General features: G+C 48.0%; 1 protein-coding gene across 1 annotated transcript in view; it reads right to left on the bottom strand.

Annotated features, from left to right (window-relative positions):
• The window catches only part of LOC121269339 (calcium-binding protein 2-like), a 33,161-nt gene that overhangs the window by 9,592 nt on the left and 981 nt on the right, over window positions 1-22,588 (bottom strand). The window contains exons 2-3 of the mRNA XM_041173889.1: window positions 5,673-5,735; window positions 104-247 (exon numbers count right to left, since the gene is read on the bottom strand). Of these exons, the coding sequence (XP_041029823.1) occupies window positions 104-247; window positions 5,673-5,735 (207 nt within the window). The remainder of the gene's footprint in view (window positions 1-103; window positions 248-5,672; window positions 5,736-22,588) is intronic.

Raw genomic sequence — 22,588 nt, 5'->3', positions numbered from 1 at the left:
GTGTTTGATGGGGACAGTGTAGAGGGTGCTTTACTCTGTATCTAACCCCGTGCTGTACCTGTCCTGGGAGTGTTTGATGAGGACGGTGTGAATTTGTACCTACGTCTCATTTTAATTTGCTGACTGACTTCCAGCAGTTCCATTTCTGTAGGCATGTATCCCATGGTCCTCATGCATTCCCCAAGGTCCTTGTAGCTGATGTAACCATCCTGATCTGTGTCAAACTCCTTAAATGCTTCAGATATCTCTGTGACAGGATAACACAATGGTCACAAATTAGTGAAAGGTCGGAGACTGTGAAGTGTATTCGCTGTTTAAACAGGCTCAAACAAACAAACATAAGAAACAGGAGCAGAAGTAGGCCATTCGGCCCCTCGAACCTGTCCGTCATTCAAAGGCTTATCACCTTGCATTTCGAGTTCCACATTCCCATCTGCTCCCCTCCCCCGATAACCTTTGACCCCCTTGCCCAATAAGATTCTCTCTACCTCTGCCTTAAAGATATTCAGTCACCCTGCCCCCACCGCCTTCTGAGACCGAGAGTTCCAAACTCGCACAACCCTTGGAGAGAAAAATTTCTCCTCATCTCTGTCCTAAAAGGGCGACCCCTAATTTTAAAACAGTGCCCCCCCTAGTCCTGGACCCACCCACAAGAGGAAACATCCTTTCCACATCCACCTTGTCAAGGCCGTTCAGGATCTTGTAAACTTCAATCAAATCACCCCTCACTCTTCTTAACTCCAGTGGAAACAAGGCCAGTCTGTCCAACCTTTCCTCTTAAGACAACCCACTCATTCCAAGTATCGATCTAGTAAACCCCCTCTGAACCACTTCCAATACATTTACATCCTTCCTTAAATAAGGAGATCAGATCTGCACACAGATGTGGTCTCACCAGTGCCCTGTACAACTGAAACATAATATCCTTACTTTTATGTTCAATCCCTCTCGTAATAAAGGACAGCATTCCATTAGCCTTCTCAATCACTTGCTGAACCTGCATAGTAACTATTCGTGACTCATGCACTATATCACCTAGATCCCTCTGCACCTCAGAATTCTGCAGCCCTTCTCCATTTAATTAATACTCTGCTTTTTTGTTCTTCCTGCCAAAGTGAACAACTACACATTTTCCCATATTAAACTCCATCTGCCAGAATTTTTGCCCACTCACTAAATATATCTATCTCTGTCTACAACCTCCTCATGTCCTCTTCACAACATACTTTCCTCCTATCTTTGTGTCATCTGTAAATTTATTCATGTCTTCACTCCCCTCATCTAAGTCATTGATGTAAATTGTGAAGAGTTGAGAACCCAGTACAGACCCCTGTGGGACTCCACTCGTCACATCCTGCCAAGCAGAAAAAGACCCATTTATGCCTACTCTCTGCTTTCTGCCAGCCAGCCAATCCTCTATCCAGGCTAATATGTTACCCCCTACTCCATGAGCTTTTACTTTCCATAATAATCTTTGATGTGGCACCTTATCAAATGCCTTCTGGAAATCCAAGTACAGCACATCTACAGGCTCCCCTTTATCCACTGTGCATGTTACTCCTTCAAAAAAACTCCAATAAATTAATTAAACATGATTTTCCTTTCTCAAAACCATGCTGACTCTTCCTGATTACTGTTAGCTTTTCTAAGTGCCCAGTGAGAACCTCTTTCATGATTGACTCTAACACCTCCCCAATGACAGACGTCAAGCTAATTGGCCTATAGTTTCCTGTTTTCTGCCCCTCTCCCTTCTTGAATAGAGGGATTATATTTGCTACTTTCCAGTCTGATGGAACCTTTCCAGAATCTATCGAATTTTGGAAAATTAACACCAGCGCATCGACTACCTCATTCACCACCTCTTTTAAGACCCTGGGATGAAGTCCATCGGGACCCGGAGATTTGTCAGCCCGCAGCTCCATCAGTTTGCTCAGTACTGCTCCCCTAGTGTTTGGAATTTCACCAAGTTCCTCCCTCCCACCTCCTGATTTGCAGCTATTACTGGAATGTTTAATGTATCCTCTATAGTGAAGACAGAAGCAAAATATTTGTTCATTCCATTCACCATTTCCTTATTATCTACCATTAACTCTCCACTGTCACTCTCTAGATGACCAACACTCACTTTATTTACTCTTTTCCTGTTTAAATACCTGTGGAAACTCTTGCTATCCGTTTTTACATTTCTAGCTTGCTTCCTCTCAAACTCTAATTTCTTTCTCCTGATTAACCTTTTAGTCATTCTCTGTCGTTCTTTATATTCTGTCCAATCATCTGTCCTTCCACTCATCTTTGCGGAGTTGTTTGCTTTGTCCTTTAAGTTTGATGCTTTCCTTAACATGTCTAGTTAACCACAGATGGTGGGTCCTCCCCTTAGAATTTTTCTTTATAGTAGGAATGTACTTATTCTGCATACTCTGAAATATCCCCTTCAATATCTGTCGCTGCTTCTCTATTGATCTATCCCCTAGTCTAGTTTCCCAGTTCACTTCAGCTAGCTCAGCTTTCACACCCACATAGTTGCCCTTATTTCAGTTTAAGATACTAGTCTTAGACCCACTCTTCTCCCTTTCAAACTGGATGCAAAATTCAATCATATTGTGGTCACTGCTACCCAGGGGTGCCTTTACTCTGAAGTCATTAATTAATTCCTGTCACGTTACACAATACCAACTCTAATATAACCTGCTCTCTGGTTGGTTCCAGAATGTGCTGCTCTCCAAACTATCTCGAAAACATTCTATGAACTCCTCATCCAGGCTACTACTGTCAATCTGATTTTTCCAGTTTATGTGTAGATTATAATCACCCATGATTATTTCAGTCGCTTTATTACATGCCCCCAATATTTCTTCTTGTATACTTTGTCTGTGCGGTGAGTAACTCGCCTACTGGCTCCCCAGAGCCTGTCCACCATCTACAAGGCACAAGTCAGGAGTGTGATGGAATACTCCCCACTTGCCTGGATGAGTGCAGCTCCCACAATACTCAAGAAGCTTGACACCATCCAGGACAAAGCAGCCCCGCTTGATCGGCACCCCATTCACAAACATTTACTCCCTCCACCACCGACGCACAGTAGCAGCAGTGTGTGTACCATCTACAAGATGCACTGCAGCAACTCACCAAGGTTCCTTCGACAGCACCTTCCAAACCCACGACCACTACCATCTAGAAGGACAAGGGCAGCAGACACATGGGGAACACCACCACCTGGAAGTTCCCCTCTGAGCCACTCACAATCCTGACTTGGAAATATATTGGCCGTTCCTTCACTGTTGCTGGGTCACAATCCTGAACTCCCTCCCTAACAGCACTGTGGATATACCTACACCACACGGGACTGCAGCGATTCAAGAAGGCAGCTCACCACCACCTTCTCAAGGGGCAATTAGGGATGGGCAATAAAAGCTGGGCCCAGCCAGTGAAGCCCACATCCCATGAATGAATTTAAAAAAAATTGTGGTTACTGTTAGGGGGGCTATAGACCACTCCCACCAGTGACTTCTTCCTCTGCTGTTACTCATCTCCACCCAAACCGATTCTACATCCTGATCTCCTGAACCCAGGTCATCTCTAACTATTGCACCAATGCCATCCTTGATTAACAGTGCTACCCCTCCATCTTTACCTCATTTCCTATTCTTCTGGAATGTCATATACCCTTCAATATTAAGGACCCAATCTTTCCCATCTTGCAGCCATATCTCCATAATGACAATCATATTTACCTACTTCAATGTGGGCTGTCAGTTCATTAACCTTGTGATGAATTCTATATGCATTCAGATAGATAGCCTTTAGTTTTGTCTTTTTGTTACCTTTGTAACGCCCAGTCTTGACTGCTGGTGAATTCCTAGGTTTTATCTCTCTCTCCCTGCTCTTCTATGACTCCCATTTCCCATGTTCCTATTTTGCTTCCCTCTCCTGACTCTACACCTTGAATTGCTACCTCTCCCCAATCTTGATCCCTCACTCCACTTGTTTAGTTTAAACAATTTGCGAGGACACTGGTCCCAGCATGGCTCAGGTGTAGACTGTCCCAACGGTACAGCCCCCACTTCTCCCAGTACTGATGCCAGCGCTGCACAAACCGGAACCCACTTCTCCCACACCAGTCTCTGAGACACACACTCATCTCTCTAGTCTTATTTGCTCTGTGCCAATTTGCACGTGGCTCAGTTAATAATCCAGAGATTATTACCTTTGAGGTTCTGCTTCTTAATTTGGCCCCGAGCTCCTCACACTGACTGTGCAGAACCTCCTTCCTTTTCCCACCTATGCCGTTGGTACCTACGTGGACCACAACGTCTAGGATCCTCCCCCTCCCACACCAATTTCCTCTCCAGCCCTGGGCAGATGTGCCTAACCCTGGCACCAGGCAAGCAGAACAGCCATCTGGACTCTCGCTCCTTGCTGCAGACAACCGTGTCAATCCCCCTCACTATACTGTCCCCTGCTACCACTACGTTCCCGTTTTCTCCCCCTCCTTGGCCAGCTTCCTGTACCACAGTACCCTGGCCAGTCAGCTCATCCGCCTCACAGACCTCGCTTTCATCCACACAGGTTGTGAGCGCCTCAAACCTCTTTCCCGAGGCTCCTCCACCACTGTCTGCTCGGTCCCATTAGCTGCCTCGCTGAGAGTCACGTCCTCCTGTCCCTCACTGCTGACCAAAACACATGACCCTCTTCTAAGAGGTGTGACTGTCTTCTGTAACAGAAGGTATCCAGGTATTTCTCCCCCTCCCTTTTGTTGCGCAGTGTCTGCATTTCGGCTTCCAGATCAATAGCCCTGATCTGGAATTCCTCACGCTGCTTACACTTCCGGCAGACGTGTTTGTCATGGATCGTCTTGGTGTCCAAAAGTACCCCACATTCCACAGCTGCAACATAACACCTGTCCTGCCATTCCAACTTATGTCATTTAGTTAACTTAATTACTCACTTAATTAAATCAGAATAATTCCCATTAAACCACACTTTTTACCCCCTGTGCACCAAATTCCAACATGAGCCGAATTCGCGACTTTCAGTCTTGGTGTCACTCCGGCATACAAGCCTGCCTCCATGCAAGGTCCCCAATGGAGAGATTCCCTCTTTAAACAGGGTCCCCGACGGAGAGACTCCCTCTTTAAACAGGGTCCCCGACGGAGAGACTCCCTCTTTAAACAGGGTCCCCAAGGGAGAGACTCCCTCTTTAAACAGGGTCCCTGAGGGAGAGACTCGCTCTTTAAACAGGGTCCCCGAAGGAGAGATTCCCTCTTTAAACAGGGTCCCCGACGGAGAGATTCCCTCTTTAAACAGGGTCCCCAAGGGAGAGACTCCCACTTCAAATGGGGTCCCCAATGGAGAGATTCCCTCTTTAGCAGGGTCCCCGACGGAGAGATTCCCTCTTTAAACAGGGTCCCCGACGGAGAGATTCCCTCTTTAAACAGGGTCCCCAAGGGAGAGACTCCCACTTCAAATGGGGTCCCCAATGGAGAGATTCCCTCTTTAGCAGGGTCCCCGACGGAGAGATTCCCTCTTTAAACAGGGTCCCCGAGGGAGAGACTCCCTCTTTACACAGGGTCCCTGAGGGAGAGACTCCCTCTTTAAACGGGGTCCCCGACTGAACATAAAGGCAGTTCTGCTCTTGTTCAAATAAATGCTCGGAGATTTGACAGTTAACTCACCTTCCAGTTCTTCAACTGCCAATTCACGGTCCTGTGGGTAGAAGAGACAAGTTAAGTATTTCGCTTTAAAAATAGCAGAGCCATTTTCTACCCAGTCTTACAGCACTCCTGTCAGCAGCACCTCATCATTTCCTTAGCCATTTTGCCAATGTCATGTCATTCTTTTGGAATACTAAGACCTTCCTCAGGGTGCGGAGAGGATTCACTAGAATGTTCCCCGGAATGAGGAACTTGCGCAGAGGCCGGGAGAAGCCGGGACTGTTCTCCTTGGAGCAGAGAAGGTGAAGGCTGGGGGGGAGATTGAATCGAGGCGTTCGAAATCCCAAGGATAGGGGGTGGTTTCCCTATCGAGGGAACGAGGGGAAGGTGTTTCCAGTGGCAGGAGGGTGGGGAAGCAGAGGGACGTGGGTCGAAGGGAATCGGGAAAGGGAGCAGAGGGGGAGATGAGGAGAATTGATTATTTCCACGCAGCTAGTTGTTGTGATCTGGAAGACGCTGCCTGAAAGGGCGGTGGGAGCAGATTCAACAGGGGGACCCTCGAAAGGGGCATTTGGAGAAATACCTGAAGGGGAAAAATTTACAGGGATACGGGGGGAGAGGGGAGGGGGAGAGAGCAGAGGGGGGAGCATGGGATTAATTGTGTAACAGAGGAGGAAATCAGCCAGGTTTCCTGCTCCTGATCACTGTCCAGTGATCCCTGGGTTAGAGAGAGAGGGGAAATCAGCCAGGGCTCCTGCTCCTGATCACTGTCCAGTGATCCCTGGGTTAGAGAGAGAGAGGGGAAATCAGCCAGGGCTCCTGCTCCTGATCACTGTCCAGTGATCCCTGGGTTAGAGAGAGAGAGGGGAAATCAGCCAGGGTTCGTGCTCCTGATCACTGTCCAGTGATTCCTGGGTTAGAGAGAGAGAGAGAGAGAGGGGAAATCAGCCAGGGTTCCTGCTCCTGATCACTGTCCAGTGATCCCTGGGTTAGAGAGAGAGAGAGAGAGAGGGAGGGGAAATCAGCCAGGGTTCCTGCTCCTGATCACTGTCCAGTGATCCCTGGGTTAGAGAGAGAGAGGGGAAATCAGCCAGGGTTCGTGCTCCTGATCACTGACCAGTGATCCCTGGGTTAGAGAGAGAGAGGGGGGAAATCAGCCAGGGTTCCTGCTCCCGATCACTGTCCAGTGATCCCTGGGTTAGAGAGAGAGAGGGGAAATCAGCCAGGGCTCCTGCTCCTGATCACTGTCCAGTGATCCCTGGGTTAGAGAGAGAGAGGGGAAATCAGCCAGGGTTCGTGCTCCTGATCACTGTCCAGTGATTCCTGGGTTAGAGAGAGAGAGAGAGAGAGGGGAAATCAGCCAGGGTTCGTGCTCCTGATCACTGTCCAGTGATCCCTGGGTTAGAGAGAGAGAGAGAGAGAGGGAGGGGAAATCAGCCAGGGTTCCTGCTCCTGATCACTGTCCAGTGATCCCTGGGTTAGAGAGAGAGAGGGGAAATCAGCCAGGGTTCCTGCTCCTGATCACTGTCCGGTGATCCCGGGGTTAGAGAGAGAGAGAGAGGGGAAATCAGCCAGGGTTCCTGCTCCTGATCACTGTCCAGTGATCCCTGGGTTAGAGAGAGAGAGAGAGGGGAAATCAGCCAGGGTTCGTGCTCCTGATCACTGTCCAGTGATCCCTGGGTTAGAGAGAGAGAGAGGGAGGAAATCAGCCAGGGTTCCTGCTCCTGATCACTGTCCAGTGATCCCTGGGTTAGAGAGAGAGAGGGGGGAAATCAGCCAGGGTTCCTGCTCCCGATCACTGTCCAGTGATCCCTGGGTTAGAGAGAGAGAGGGGAAATCAGCCAGGGTTCCTGCTCCTGATCACTGCCCAGTGATCCCTGGGTTAGAGAGAGAGAGAGAGACAGAGAGGGGAAATCAGCCAGGGTTCCTGCTCCTGATCACTGACCAGTGATTCCTGGGTTAGAGAGAGAGGGGAAATCAGTCAGGGCTCCTGCTCCCGATCACTGTCCAGTGATCCCTGGGTTTAGAGAAAGAGAGAGGGGAAATCAGCCAGGGTTCGTGCTCCTGACCACTGTCCAGTGATTCCTGGGTTAGAGAGAGAGAGAGAGAGAGGGGAAATCAGCCAGGGTTCCTGCTCCTGATCACTGTCCAGTGATCCCTGGGTTAGAGAGAGAGAGAGAGAGGGGAAATCAGCCAGGGTTCCTGCTCCTGATCACTGTCCAGTGATCCCTGGGTTAGAGAGAGAGAGAGAGAGAGGGGAAATCAGCCAGGGTTCCTGCTCCTGATCACTGTCCAGTGATCCCTGGGTTAGAGAGAGAGAGAGAGAGAGGGGAAATCAGCCAGGGTTCCTGCTCCTGATCACTGTCCAGTGATCCCTGGGTTAGAGAGAGAGGGGAAATTAGCCAGGGTTCCTGCTCCTGATCACTGTCCAGTGATCCCTGGGTTAGAGAGAGAGGGGAAATCAGCCAGGGTTCCTGCTCCTGATCACTGTCCAGTGAATCTGGAGTGAGAGAGAGGAACTTTATTTGATGTTTTGAATCGTCTGGTCATTTGAAAATCGGAAGTGCATCTGAGGCTGACTCCTGATCCTGGAGTCAGAGCATTGTCAGTTCAACTCCCACCACAGAACTTTCACCACAAACAGCAAGGCAAATACTCCACTGCAGTGCTGAGGGAGTGCCGCACTGTCAGAGGGTCAGCACTGAGGGAGCGCCGCACTGTCGGAGAGTCAGTACTGAGGGAATGCTGCACTGTCAGAGGGTCAGTACTGAGGGAGCGCCGCACTGCCGGAGGGTTAGTACTGAGGGAGTGCTGCACTGTCAGAGGGTCAGGACTGAGGGAGCGCCGTGCTGTCAGAGGGTCAGTACTGAGGGAGTGCTGCATTGTCGGAGGGTCAGTGCTGAGGGAGTGCTGCACTGTCAGAGGGTCAGTGCTGAGGGAGTGCCGCACTGTCGGAGGGTCAGTACTGAGGGAGTGCTGCATTGTCAGAGGGTCAGTGCTGTTTTAAACCTGTACTTTCGAAGATGCCATTTACTGGCAATAAATGTTAAACTGAGCTAAGTGAAAATAATTCCATCATTCCATTCCACTGAGTGAGGGAATAATGCCAATGATTCGGAGGTCATTATTTATCCTTTGACTAACATCACCTATTTATATTCACGTTTGACACTCTGAGTGAGGTTACTTCCTTCGTCTGTATTTAAAATGAAGCCTCTCCAAACTGTGATTGTCAACAAGCTCACTCATTCACTGACGTAGCAATCCGCTTAGAAACATTAATCCCTTCATCATAACTCAATTTAACACACTGTTGTTTCTGACACCGCTCACTGTGACAATCTGATATACACAACACCCACTGCTGTGACAATCTGATATACACCAGAACCCGGCTGTGACACTCTGATATATACCCAAACCCCCCCTGTCACACTCTGATATACACCCACACCCCCCGCTGTGTCACTCTGATATACACCCACACCCCCGCTATGAGACTCTGATATAGACCAAACCCACCGCCGTGACACTCTGATATAAACCCTCACCTCTCATTGTAACAATCTGATATACCCCACACTCCCCGCTGTGACACTCTGATAAACCCCACACCCCTCACTGTAACACGCTGATATACACCTCACCCTCACTGTAACACCCTGATATATCCCAACCCCCTCACTGTAACACTCTGATATACACCCACACCCCTCACTGTAACACTCTGATATACCCCCACACCCCTCACTGTAACACTCTGATATACCCCCACACCCCTCACTGTAACACTCTGATATAACCCCACATTCCTCACTGTAACACTCTGATATACCCCACACCCCTCACTGTAACACTCTGACATACCCCACTCACCTCACTGTAACACTCTGATAGACCCCACACCCCTCACTTTAACACTCTGATATACCCCCACACCCCTCACTGTAACACTCTGATATAACCCCACATTCCTCACTGCAACACTCTGATATACCCCACACCCCTCACTGTAACATTCTGATAAACCCCACACCCCTCACTGTAACATTCTGATATACACCCAAACCCACCGCTGTGAGACTCTGATATACATCACACCCCTCACTGTAACACTCTGATATACACCCACACCCCAGCAGTGAGACTCTGATATAGACCACACCCACCGCTGTGACACTCTGATATAGCCCTCACCCCTCACTGTAACAATCTGATATACCCCACACTCCCCGCTGTGAGACTCTGATAAACCCCACAGCCCTCACTGTAACACTCTGATAAAACCCCATACTCCTCACTGTAACAGTATGATATACACCACACCCCTCACTGTAATACTCTGATATAACCCCACACCCCACACTGTAACATTCTGATATACACCCACACACCTCAGTGTAACACTCTGATATATACCCACACTCCTCACTGTAACAGTCTGATATACACCACACACTCGCTGTAACACTCTGATGTACATCCACACCCCTCAATGTAATATTCTGATATAACCCCACACCCCTCACTGTAACAATCTGATATACACCCACACACCTCACTGTAACACTCTGATATACCCCCACACTCCTCACTGTAACACTCTGTTATACCCCACACCCCTCACTGAAACACTCTGATATACCCCCACACACCTCACTGTAACACTCTGATATACACCCACACCCCTCACTGTAACACTCTGATATACACCACACCCTCAGTGTAACACTCTGATATATCCCAACCCCTTCACCGTAACACTCCGATATAACCCCACATTCCTCACTGTAACACTCTGATATACCCCACACCCCTCACTGTAACACTCTGATATATCCCACACCCCTCACTGTAACACTCTGATAAACCCCAAACCCCTCACTGTAACAATCTGATATACCCCACATCTCCCGCTGTGACACTCTGATATAACCCTCACCCCTCACTGTAACACTCTGATATATCCCACACCCCTCACTGTAACACTCTGATGTACCCCACACCCCTAACTGTAACAATCTGATATACCCCAAACCCCTCACTGTAACACTCTGATATACACCCACAGCCCTAACTGTAACAATCTGATATACACCCACACCCCTCACTGTAACACTCTGATATAACCCCACACTCCTCACTGTAACACTCTGATATACCCCCACACCCCTCACTGTAACACTCTGATATACCCCCACACCACTCACTGTAACACTCTGATAAACCCCACATTCCACACTGTAACAGTCTGATATACCCCACACCCCTCACTGTAACACTCTGATATACCCCACTCACCTCACTGTAACACTCTGATAAACCCCACACCCCTCACTGTAACACTCTGATATACCCCCACACCCCTCACTGTAACACTGATATAACCCCACATTTCTCACTGTAACACTCTGATATAACCCCACATTCCTCACTGTAACACTCTCATATAACCCACACCCCTCACTGTAACACTCTGATAAACCCCACACCCCTCACTGTAACACTCTGATATACACCCACACCCACCGCTGTGAGACTCTGATATACACCACATCCCTCACTGTAACACTCTGATATACACCCACACCCCAGCTGTGAGACTCTGATATAGACCACACCCACCGCTGTGACACTCTGATATAGCCCTCACCCCTCACTGTAACAATCTGATATACCCCACACTCCCCGTTGTGACACTCTGATAAACCCCACACCCCTCACTGTAACACTCTGATATAACCCCACACTCCTCACTGTAACAGTATGATATACACCACACTCCTCACTGTAACAGTCTGATATACACCAAACCCTCGCTGTAACAGTCTGATATACATCCACACCCCTCACTGTAATACTCTGATATAACCCCACACCCCTCACTGTAACATTCTGATATACACCCACACCCCTCACTGTAACACTCTGATATACACCCACACCCCTCACTGTAACAATCTGATATACCCCACACTCCCCGTTGTGACACTCTGATAAACCCCACACACCTCACTGTAACACTCTGATATAACCCCACACTCCTCACTGTAACAGTATGATATACACCACACTCCTCACTGTAACAGTCTGATATACAACACACCCTCGCTGTAAAACTCTGATATACATCCACACCCCTCAATGTAATACTCTGATATAACCCCACACCCCTCACTGTAACAATCTGATATACACCCACACCCGTCATTGTCACACTCTGATATAACGCCACACCCCTCACTGTAACACTCTGATATACACCCACTCCCCTCACTTTAACACTCTGATATATCCCAGACCCCTCACTGAAACACTCTGATATACCCCCACACCCCTCACTGTAACACTCTGATATAACCCCACACCCCTCACTGTAACACTCTGATATACCCCAATCACCTCACTGTAACACTCTGATAAACCCCACACCCCTCAATGTAACACTCTGATATACACCCACACCCACCGCTGTGAGACTCTGATATACACCACACCCCTCTCTGTAACACTCTGATATACACCCACACCCCCGCTGTCAGACTCTGATAAAGACCACACCCACCGCTGTAACACTCTGATATACACCTCACCCCTCACTGTAACAATCTGATATAGCCCACACTCCCCGCTGTGACACTCTGATAAACCCCACACTCCTCACTGTAACACTCTGATATACACCACACCCTCACTGTAACACTCTGATATATCCCACACCCTTCACTGTAACACTCTGATATAACCCCACACTCTTCACTGTAACAGTCTGATATACACCACACCCTCGCTGTAACAGTCTGATATACATCCACACCCCTCACTGTAATACTCCTATATGACCCCACACCCCTCACTGTAACATTCTGATATACACCCACACCCCTCACTGTAACAGTCTGATGTATCCCACACCCCACACTGTAACAGTCTGATATAACCCCACACTCCTCACTGTAACAATCTGATATACCCCCACACCCCTCACTATAACACTCTGATATAACACCACATTCGTCACTGCAACACTCTGATACACCCCACACCCCTCACTGTAACACTCTGATATACCCCACTCACCTCATTGTAACAATCTGATAAACCCCACACACCTCACTGTAACACTCTGATATACCCCACACTCCTCACTGTAACAGTCTGATATATACCACACACTCGCTGTAACAGTCTGATATACATCCACACCCCTCACTGTAATACGCTGATATAACCCCACACCCCTCACTGTAACACTCTGATATACACCCACACCCCTCACTGTAACAATCTGATATACACCCACACCCCTCACTGTAACACTCTGATATAACCCCACACTCCTCACTGTAACACTCTGATATACCCCCACACCCCTCACTGTAACACTCTGATACAACCCCACATTCCACACTGTAACAGTCTGATATACCCCACACACCTCACTGTAACACTCTGACATACACCACTCACCTCACTGTAACACTCTGATAAACCCCACACCCCTCACTGTAACACTCTGATATACCCCCACACCCCTCACTGTAACACTGATATAACCCCACATTTCTCACTGTAACACTCTGATATAACCCCACATTCCTCACTGTAACACTCTCATATAACCCACACCCCTCACTGTAACACTCTGATAAACCCCACACCCCTCACTGTAACACTCTGATATACACCCACACCCACCGCTGTGAGTCTGATATACACCACACCCCTCACTGTAACACTCTGATATACACCCACACCCCAGCTGTGAGACTCTGATATAGACCACACCCACCGCTGTGACACTCTGATATAGCCCTCACCCCTCACTGTAACAATCTGATATACCCCACACTCCCCGTTGTGACACTCTGATAAACCCCACACCCCTCACTGTAACACTCTGATATAACACCACACTCCTCACTGTAACAGTATGATATACACCACACTCCTCACTGTAACAGTCTGATATACACCACACTCCTCACTGTAACAGTATGATATACACCACACTCCTCACTGTAACAGTATGATATACACCACACTCCTCACTGTAACATTCTGATATACCCCCACACCCCTCACTGTAACACTCTGATATAACCCCACATTCCTCACTGTAACACTCTGATATAACCCCACATTCCTCACTGTAACACTCTGATATACCCCACACTCGTCACTGTACCACTCTGATAAACACCACACACTCACTGTAACACTCTGATATATCCCACACCCCTCACTGTAACAATCTGATATACCCCACACCCCTCACTGTAACACTCTGATAGAACCCCACACTCCTCACTGTAACAGTCTGATATACACCACACCCTCGCTGTAACAGTCAGATATACATCCACACCCCTCACTGTAATACTCTGATATAACCCCATACCCCTCACTGTAACAATCTGATATACACCCACACCCCTAACTGTAACAATCTGATGTACACCCACACCCCTCACTGTAACACTCTGATATAACCCCACACTCCTCACTGTAACACTCTGATATACCCCCACACCCCTCACTGTAACACTCTGATATAACCCCACACTCCTCACTGTAACACTCTGATATACCCCCACACCCCTCACTGTAACACTGTGATATAACCCCACACTCCTCACTGTAACACTCTGATATACCCCCACACCCCTCACTGTAACACTCTGATATACCCCCACACCCCTCACTTAACACTCTGATACAACCCCACATTCCACACTGTAACAGTCTGATATACCCCACACACCTCACTGTAACACTCTGACGTACCCCACTCACCTCACTGTAGCGCTCTGATAAACCCCACGCCCCTCACTGTAACACTCTGATATACCCCCACACCCCTCACTGTAACACTGATATAACCCCACACCCCTCACTGTAACACTCTGATATACACCCACACCCACCGCTGTGAGACTGATATACACCACACCCCTCACTGTAACACTCTGATATACACCCACACCCCAGCTGTGAGACTCTGATATAGACCACACCCACCGCAGTGACACTCTGATATAGCCCTCACCCCTCACTGTAACAATCTGATATACCCCACACTCCCCGTTGTGACTCTGATAAACCCCACACCCCTCACTGTAACACTCTGATATAACCCCACACTCCTCACTGTAACAGTATGATATACACCACACTCCTCACTGTAACATTCTGATATACACCACACCGTCGCTGTAACACTCTGATATACATCCACAACCCTCAATGTAATACTCGGATATAACCCCACACCCCTCACTGTAACACTCTGATATACACCCACTGCCCTCACTTTAACACTCTGATATATACCAGACCCCTCACTGAAACACTCTGATATACCCCCAAACCCCTCACTGTAACACTCTGATATAACCCCACATTCCTCACTGTAACACTCTGATATAACCCCACATTCCTCACTGTAACACTCTGATATACCGCACACCCGTCACTGTACCACTCTGATAAACCCCACACCCCTCACTGTAACACTCTGATATACCCCAATCACCTCACTGTAGCACTCTGATAAACCCCACACCCCTCACAGTAACAATCTGATATACACCCACACCCACCGCTGTGAGACTCTGAGATACACCACACCCCTCTCTGTAACACTATGATATACACCCACACCCCCGCTGTCAGACTCTGATATAGACCACACCCACCGCTGTGACACTCTGATATAGCCCTCACCCCTCACTGTAACAATCTGATATACCCCACACTCCCCGTTGTGACACTCTGATAAACCCCACACCCCTCACTGTAACACTCTGATATAACCCCACACTCCTCACTGTAACAGTATGATATACACCACACTCCTCACTGTAACAGTCTGATATACACCACACCCTCGCTGTAACACTCTGATACACATCCACACCCCTCAATGTAATACTCTGATATAACCCCACACCCCTCACTGTAACAATCTGATATACACCCACACCCCTCACTGTAACACTCTGATATACACCCACTCTCCTCAGTTTAAAACTCTGATATATCCCAGACCACTCACTGAAACACTCTGATATACCCCCACACCACTCACTGTAACACTCTGATAGAACCCCACATTCCTCCCTGTAACACTCTGATATAACCCCACATTCCTCACTGTAACACTCTGATATACCCCACACCCGTCACAGTACCACTCTGATAAACACCACACCCTCACTGTAACACTCTGATATATCCCACACCCCTCACTGTAACACTCTGATATACCCCACACCCCTCACTGTAACACTCTGATATAACCCCACACTCCTCACTGTAACAGTCTGATATACACCACACCCTCGCTGTAACAGTCTGATATACATCCACACCCCTCACTGTAATACGCTGATATAACCCCACACCCCTCACTGTAACAATCTGATATACCCCACACCCCTCACTGTAACACTCTGATATACACCCACACCCCTAACTGTAACAGTCTGATATACACCCACACCCCTCACTGTAACACTCTGATATAACCCCACACTCCTCACTGTAACACTCTGATATACCCCCACACCCCTCACTGTAACACTCTGATATACCCCACACCCCTCACTTAACACTCTGATACAACCCCACATTCCACACTGTAACACTCTGATATACCCCCACACCCCTCACTGTAACACTCTGATACAACCCCACATTCCACACTGTAACAGTCTGATATACCCCACACCCCTCACTGTAACACTCTGACGTACCCCACTCACCTCACTGTAACACTCTGATAAACCCCACACCCCTCACGGTAACACTCTGATATACCCCCACACCCCTCACTCTAACACTGATATAACCCCACATTTCTCACTGTAACACTCTGATATAACCCCACATTCCTCACTGTAACACTCTGATTTAACCCACACCCCTCACTGTAACACTCTGATAAATCCCACACCCCTCACTGTAACACTCTGATATACACCCACACCCACCGCTGTGAGACTGATATACACCACACCACTCACTGTAACACTCTGATATACACCCACACCCCAGCTGTGAGACTCTGATATAGACCACACCCACCGCGGTGACACTCTGATATAGCCCTCACCCCTCACTGTAACAATCTGATATACCCCACACTCCCCGTTGTGACACTCTGATAAACCCCACACCCCTCACTGTAACACTCTGATATAACCCCACACTCCTCACTGTAACAGTCTGATATACACCACACCCTCGCTGTAACACTCTGATATACATCTACAACCCTCAATGCAATACTCTGATATAACTCCACACCCCTCACTGTAACACTCTGATATACACCCACTCCCCTCACTTTAACACTCTGATATATCCCAGACCCCTCACTGAAACACTCTGATATACCCCCACACCCCTCACTGTAACACTCTGATATAACCCCACATTCCTCACTGTAACACTCTGATATACCCCACACCCGTCACTGTACCACTCTGATAAACCCCACACCCCTCACTGTAACACTCTGATATACCCCAATCACCTCACTGTAACACTCTGATAAACCCCACACCCCTCACTGTAACACTCTGATATACACCCACACCCACCGCTGTGAGACTCTGATATACACCACACCCCTCTCTGTAACACTCTGATATACACCCACTCCCCCGCTGTCAGACTCTGATATAGACCACACCCACCGCTGTGACACTCTGATATACACCTCACCCCTCACTGTAACAATCTGATATACCCCACACTCCCCACTGTGACACTCTGATAAACCCCACACTCCTCACTGTAACACTCTGATATACCCCACACCCCTCACTGTAACACTCTGATATAACCCCACACTCCTCACTGTAACAGTCTGATATACACCACACCCTCGCTGTAACAGTCTGATATACATCCACACCCCTCACCGTAATACTCTGATATAACCCCACACCCCTCACTGTAACATTCTGATATACACCCACACCCCTCACTGTAACACTCTGATATACACCCACACCCCTCACTGTAACAATCTGATATATCCCACACCCCGCACTGTAACACTGATATAACCCCACACTCCTCACTGTAACAATCTGATATATCCCCACACCCCTCACTGTAACACTCTGATATAACACCACATTCCTCACTGCAACACTCTGATACACCCCACACCCCTCACTGTAACTCTCTGATGTACCCCACTCACCTCATTATAACACTCTGATAAACCCCACACACCTCACTGTAACGCTCTGATATAACCCCACACCCCTCACTGTAACACTCTGATATAACCCCACATTCCTCACTGTAACACTCTGATATACCCCACACCCCTCACTGTAACACTCTGATATACACCCATACCCACCGCTGTGAGACTCTGATATACACCACACCCCTCACTGTAGCACTCTGATATACACACACAGCCCCGCTGTCAGACTCTGATATAGACCACACCCACCGCTGTGACACTCTGATACACACCTCACCCCTCACTGTAACAATCTGATGTACCCCACACTCCCCGCTGTGACAATCTGATAAACCCCACACCCCTCACTGTAACACTCTGATATACACCACACCCTCACTGTAACACTCTGATATATCCCACACCCCTCACTGTAACACTCTGATATAACCCCACACTCCTCACTGTAACATTCTGATATACACCACACCCACGCTGTAACAGTCTGATATACATGCACACCCCTCACTGTAATACTCTGATATATCCCCACACCCCTCACTGTAACATTCTGATATACACCCACACACCTCACTGTAACAGTCTGATATACACCGCACCCTCGCTGTAACAATCTGATATATCCCACACCCCTCACTGTAACACACTGATATACCCCACACCCCTTACTGTAACACTCTGATATAACCCCACACTCCTCGCTGTAACAGTCTGATGTACATCCACACCCCTCACTGTAATACTCTGATATAACCCCACACCCCTCACTGTAACACTCTGATATATCCCACACCCCTCTGTAACACTCTGATATACCACACACCCTTCACTGTAACAATCTGATATACCACACACCCCCTGCTGTGAAACTCTGATATAACCCGCACCCCTCACTGTAACAATCTGATATACACCACACCCCTCACAGTAACACTCTGATATACACCCTCACCCCTCACTGTAACACTCTGATATAACCCCACATTCCTCACTGTAACACTCTGATATACCCCACACCCCTCACTGTAACACTCTGATATAACCCACACCCCTCACTGTAACACTCTGATATACACCCACACCCCTCACTCTAACACTCTGAGATACCCCACACCCCTCACTGTAACACTCTGATATACACCCGCACACCTCACTGTAACTCTCTGATATACACCAACACCCCTCGCTTTAACACTCTGATATACACCCACACACCTCACTGTAACACTCTGATATACACCCACACCCCTCACTGTAACACTCTGATATATTCCACATCCCTCACTGTAACACTCTGATATAACCCCACACTCCTCACTGTAACACTCTGAAATACCCCCACCACCCTCACTGTAACACTCTGATATACCCCACACCCCTCACTGTAACACTCTGATATAATACCACATTCCTCCCTGTAACACTCTGATATACCCCACACCCCTCACTGTAACACTCTGGTATACCCCACTCACCTCACTGTAACTCTCTGATAAACCCCGCACCCCTCACTGTAACTCTCTGATATACCCCCACACCCCTCACTGTAACACTCTGATATAACCCCACATTCCTCACTGTAACTCTCTGATATAAACCCACATTCCTCACTGTAACACTCTGATATACCCCACACCCCTCACTGTAACACTCTGATATACACCCACACCCCTCACTGTAACACTCTGATATATCCCACACCCCTCACTGTAACACTCTGATATACCCCAATTACCTCACTGTAACGCTCTGATAAACCCCACAGCCCTCACTGTAACACTCTGATATACACCCACACCCACCGCTGTGAGACTCTGATATAGACCGCACCCACCGCTGTGACACTCTGTTATACCTCTCACCCCTCACTGTAACAATCTGATATACCCCACACTCCCCGCTGTGACACTCTGATAAACCCCACACCCCTCACTGTAACACTCTGATATACACCACACCCTCATTGTAACACTCTGATATATCCCACACCCCTCACTGTAACACTCTGATATACCCACACCTCTCACTGTAACACTATGAAATAACCCCACACTCCTCACTGTAACAGTCTGATATACAACACACCCTCGCTGTAACAGTCTGATATACACCACACCCTCGCTGTAACACTCTGATATACATCCACAAACCTCAATGTAATACTCTGATATAACCCCACACCCCTCACTGTAACACTCTGAAATACACCCACTCCCCTCACTTTAACACTCTGATATATCCCAGACACCTCACTGAAACACTCTGATATACCCCCACACCCCTCACTGTAACACTCTGATATAACCCCACATTCCTCACTGTAACACTCTGATATAACCCCACACCCCTCACTGTAACACTCTGATATACCCCACACCCGTCACTGTACCACTCTGATAAACCCCACACCCCTCACTGTAACACTCTGATATACCCCAATCACCTCACTGTAACACTCTGATAAACCCCACACCCCTCACTGTAACACTCTGATATACACCCACACCCACCGCTGTGAGACTCTGATATACACCACACCCCTCTCTGTAACACTCTGATATACACCCACACCCCCGCTGTCAGACTCTGATATAGACCACACCCACCGCTGTGACACTCTGATATACACCTCACCCCTCACTGTAACAATCTGATATACCCCACACTCCGGACTGTGACAGTCTGATAAACCCCACACCCCTCACTGTAACACTCTGATATAACCCCACACTCCTCACTGTAACAGTATGATATACACCACACTCCTCACTGTAACAGTCTGATATACACCACACCCTCGCTGTAACACTCTGATATACATCCACAAACCTCAATGTAATACTCTGATATAACCCCACACCCCTCACTTTAACATTCTGATATACACCCACTCCCCTCACTTTAACACTCTGATATATCCCAGACACCTCACTGAAACACTCTGATATACCCCCACACCCTCACTGTAACACTCTGATATAACCCCACATTCCTCACTGTAACACTCTGATATACTCCCACACCCCTCACTGTAACACTGATATAACCCCACATTTCTCACTGTAACACTCTGATATAACCCCACATTCCTCACTGTAACACTCTGATATAACCCACACCCCTCACTGTAACACTCTGATAAACCCCACACCCCTCACTGTAACACTCTGATATACACCCACACCCACCGCTGTGAGACTGATATACACCACACCCCTCACTGTAACACTCTGATATACACCCACACCCCAGCTGTGAGACTCTGATATAGACCACACCCACCGCGGTGACACTCTGATATAGCCCTCACCCCTCACTGTAACAATCTGATATACCCCACACTCCCCGTTGTGACACTCTGATAAACCCCACACCCCTCACTGTAACACTCTGATATAACCCCACACTCCTCACTGTAACAGTCTGATATACACCACACCCTCGCTGTAACACTCTGATATACATCTACAACCCTCAATGTAATACTCTGATATAACTCCACACCCCTCACTGTAACACTCTGATATACACCCACTCCCCTCACTTTAACACTCTGATATATCCCAGACCCCTCACTGAAACACTCTGATATACCCCCACACCCCTCACTGTAACACTCTGATATAACCCCACATTCCTCACTGTAACACTCTGATATACCCCACACCCGTCACTGTACCACTCTGATAAACCCCACACCCCTCACTGTAACAATCTGATATATCCCACACCCCGCACTGTAACACTGATATAACCCCACACTCCTCACTGTAACAATCTGATATATCCCCACACCACTCACTGTAACACTCTGATATAACACCACATTCCTCACTGCAACACTCTGATACACCCCACACCCCTCACTGTAACACTCTGATGTACCCCACTCACCTCATTATAACACTCTGATAAACCCCACACACCTCACTGTAACGCTCTGATATAACCCCACACCCCTCACTGTAACACTCTGATATAACCCCACATTCCTCACTGTAACACTCAGATATAACCCCACATTCCTCACTGTAACACTCAGATATACCCCACATCCCTCACTGTAACACTCTGATATACCCCAATCACCTAACTATAACACTCTGATATACACCCACACCCCTCACTGTAACACTCTGATATACACCCATACCCACCGCTGTGAGACTCTGATATACACCACACCCCTCACTGTAGCACTCTGATATACACACACAGCCCCGCTGTCAGACTCTGATATAGACCACACCCACCGCTGTGACACTCTGATATACACCTCACCCCTCACTGTAACAATCTGATGTACCCCACACTCCCCACTGTGACAATCTGATAAACCCCACACCCCTCACTGTAACACTCTGATATACACCACACCCTCACTGTAACACTCTGATATATCCCACACCCCTCACTGTAACACTCTGATATAACCCCACACTCCTCACTGTAACATTCTGATATACACCACACCCACGCTGTAACAGTCTGATATACATCCACACCCCTCACTGTAATACTCTGATATAACCCCACACCCCTCACTGTAACATTCTGATATACACCCACACACCTCACTGTAACAGTCTGATATACACCGCACCCTCGCTGTAACAATCTGATATATCCCACACCCCTCACTGTAACACACTGATATACCCCACACCCCTTACTGTAACACTCTGATATAACCCCACACTCCTCGCTG

This window comes from Carcharodon carcharias, chromosome 24, assembly GCF_017639515.1.
Source record: "Carcharodon carcharias isolate sCarCar2 chromosome 24, sCarCar2.pri, whole genome shotgun sequence".
Classification (NCBI taxonomy): domain Eukaryota; kingdom Metazoa; phylum Chordata; class Chondrichthyes; order Lamniformes; family Lamnidae; genus Carcharodon; species Carcharodon carcharias.
This window is presented reverse-complemented; position numbering and strand designations above follow the sequence as displayed.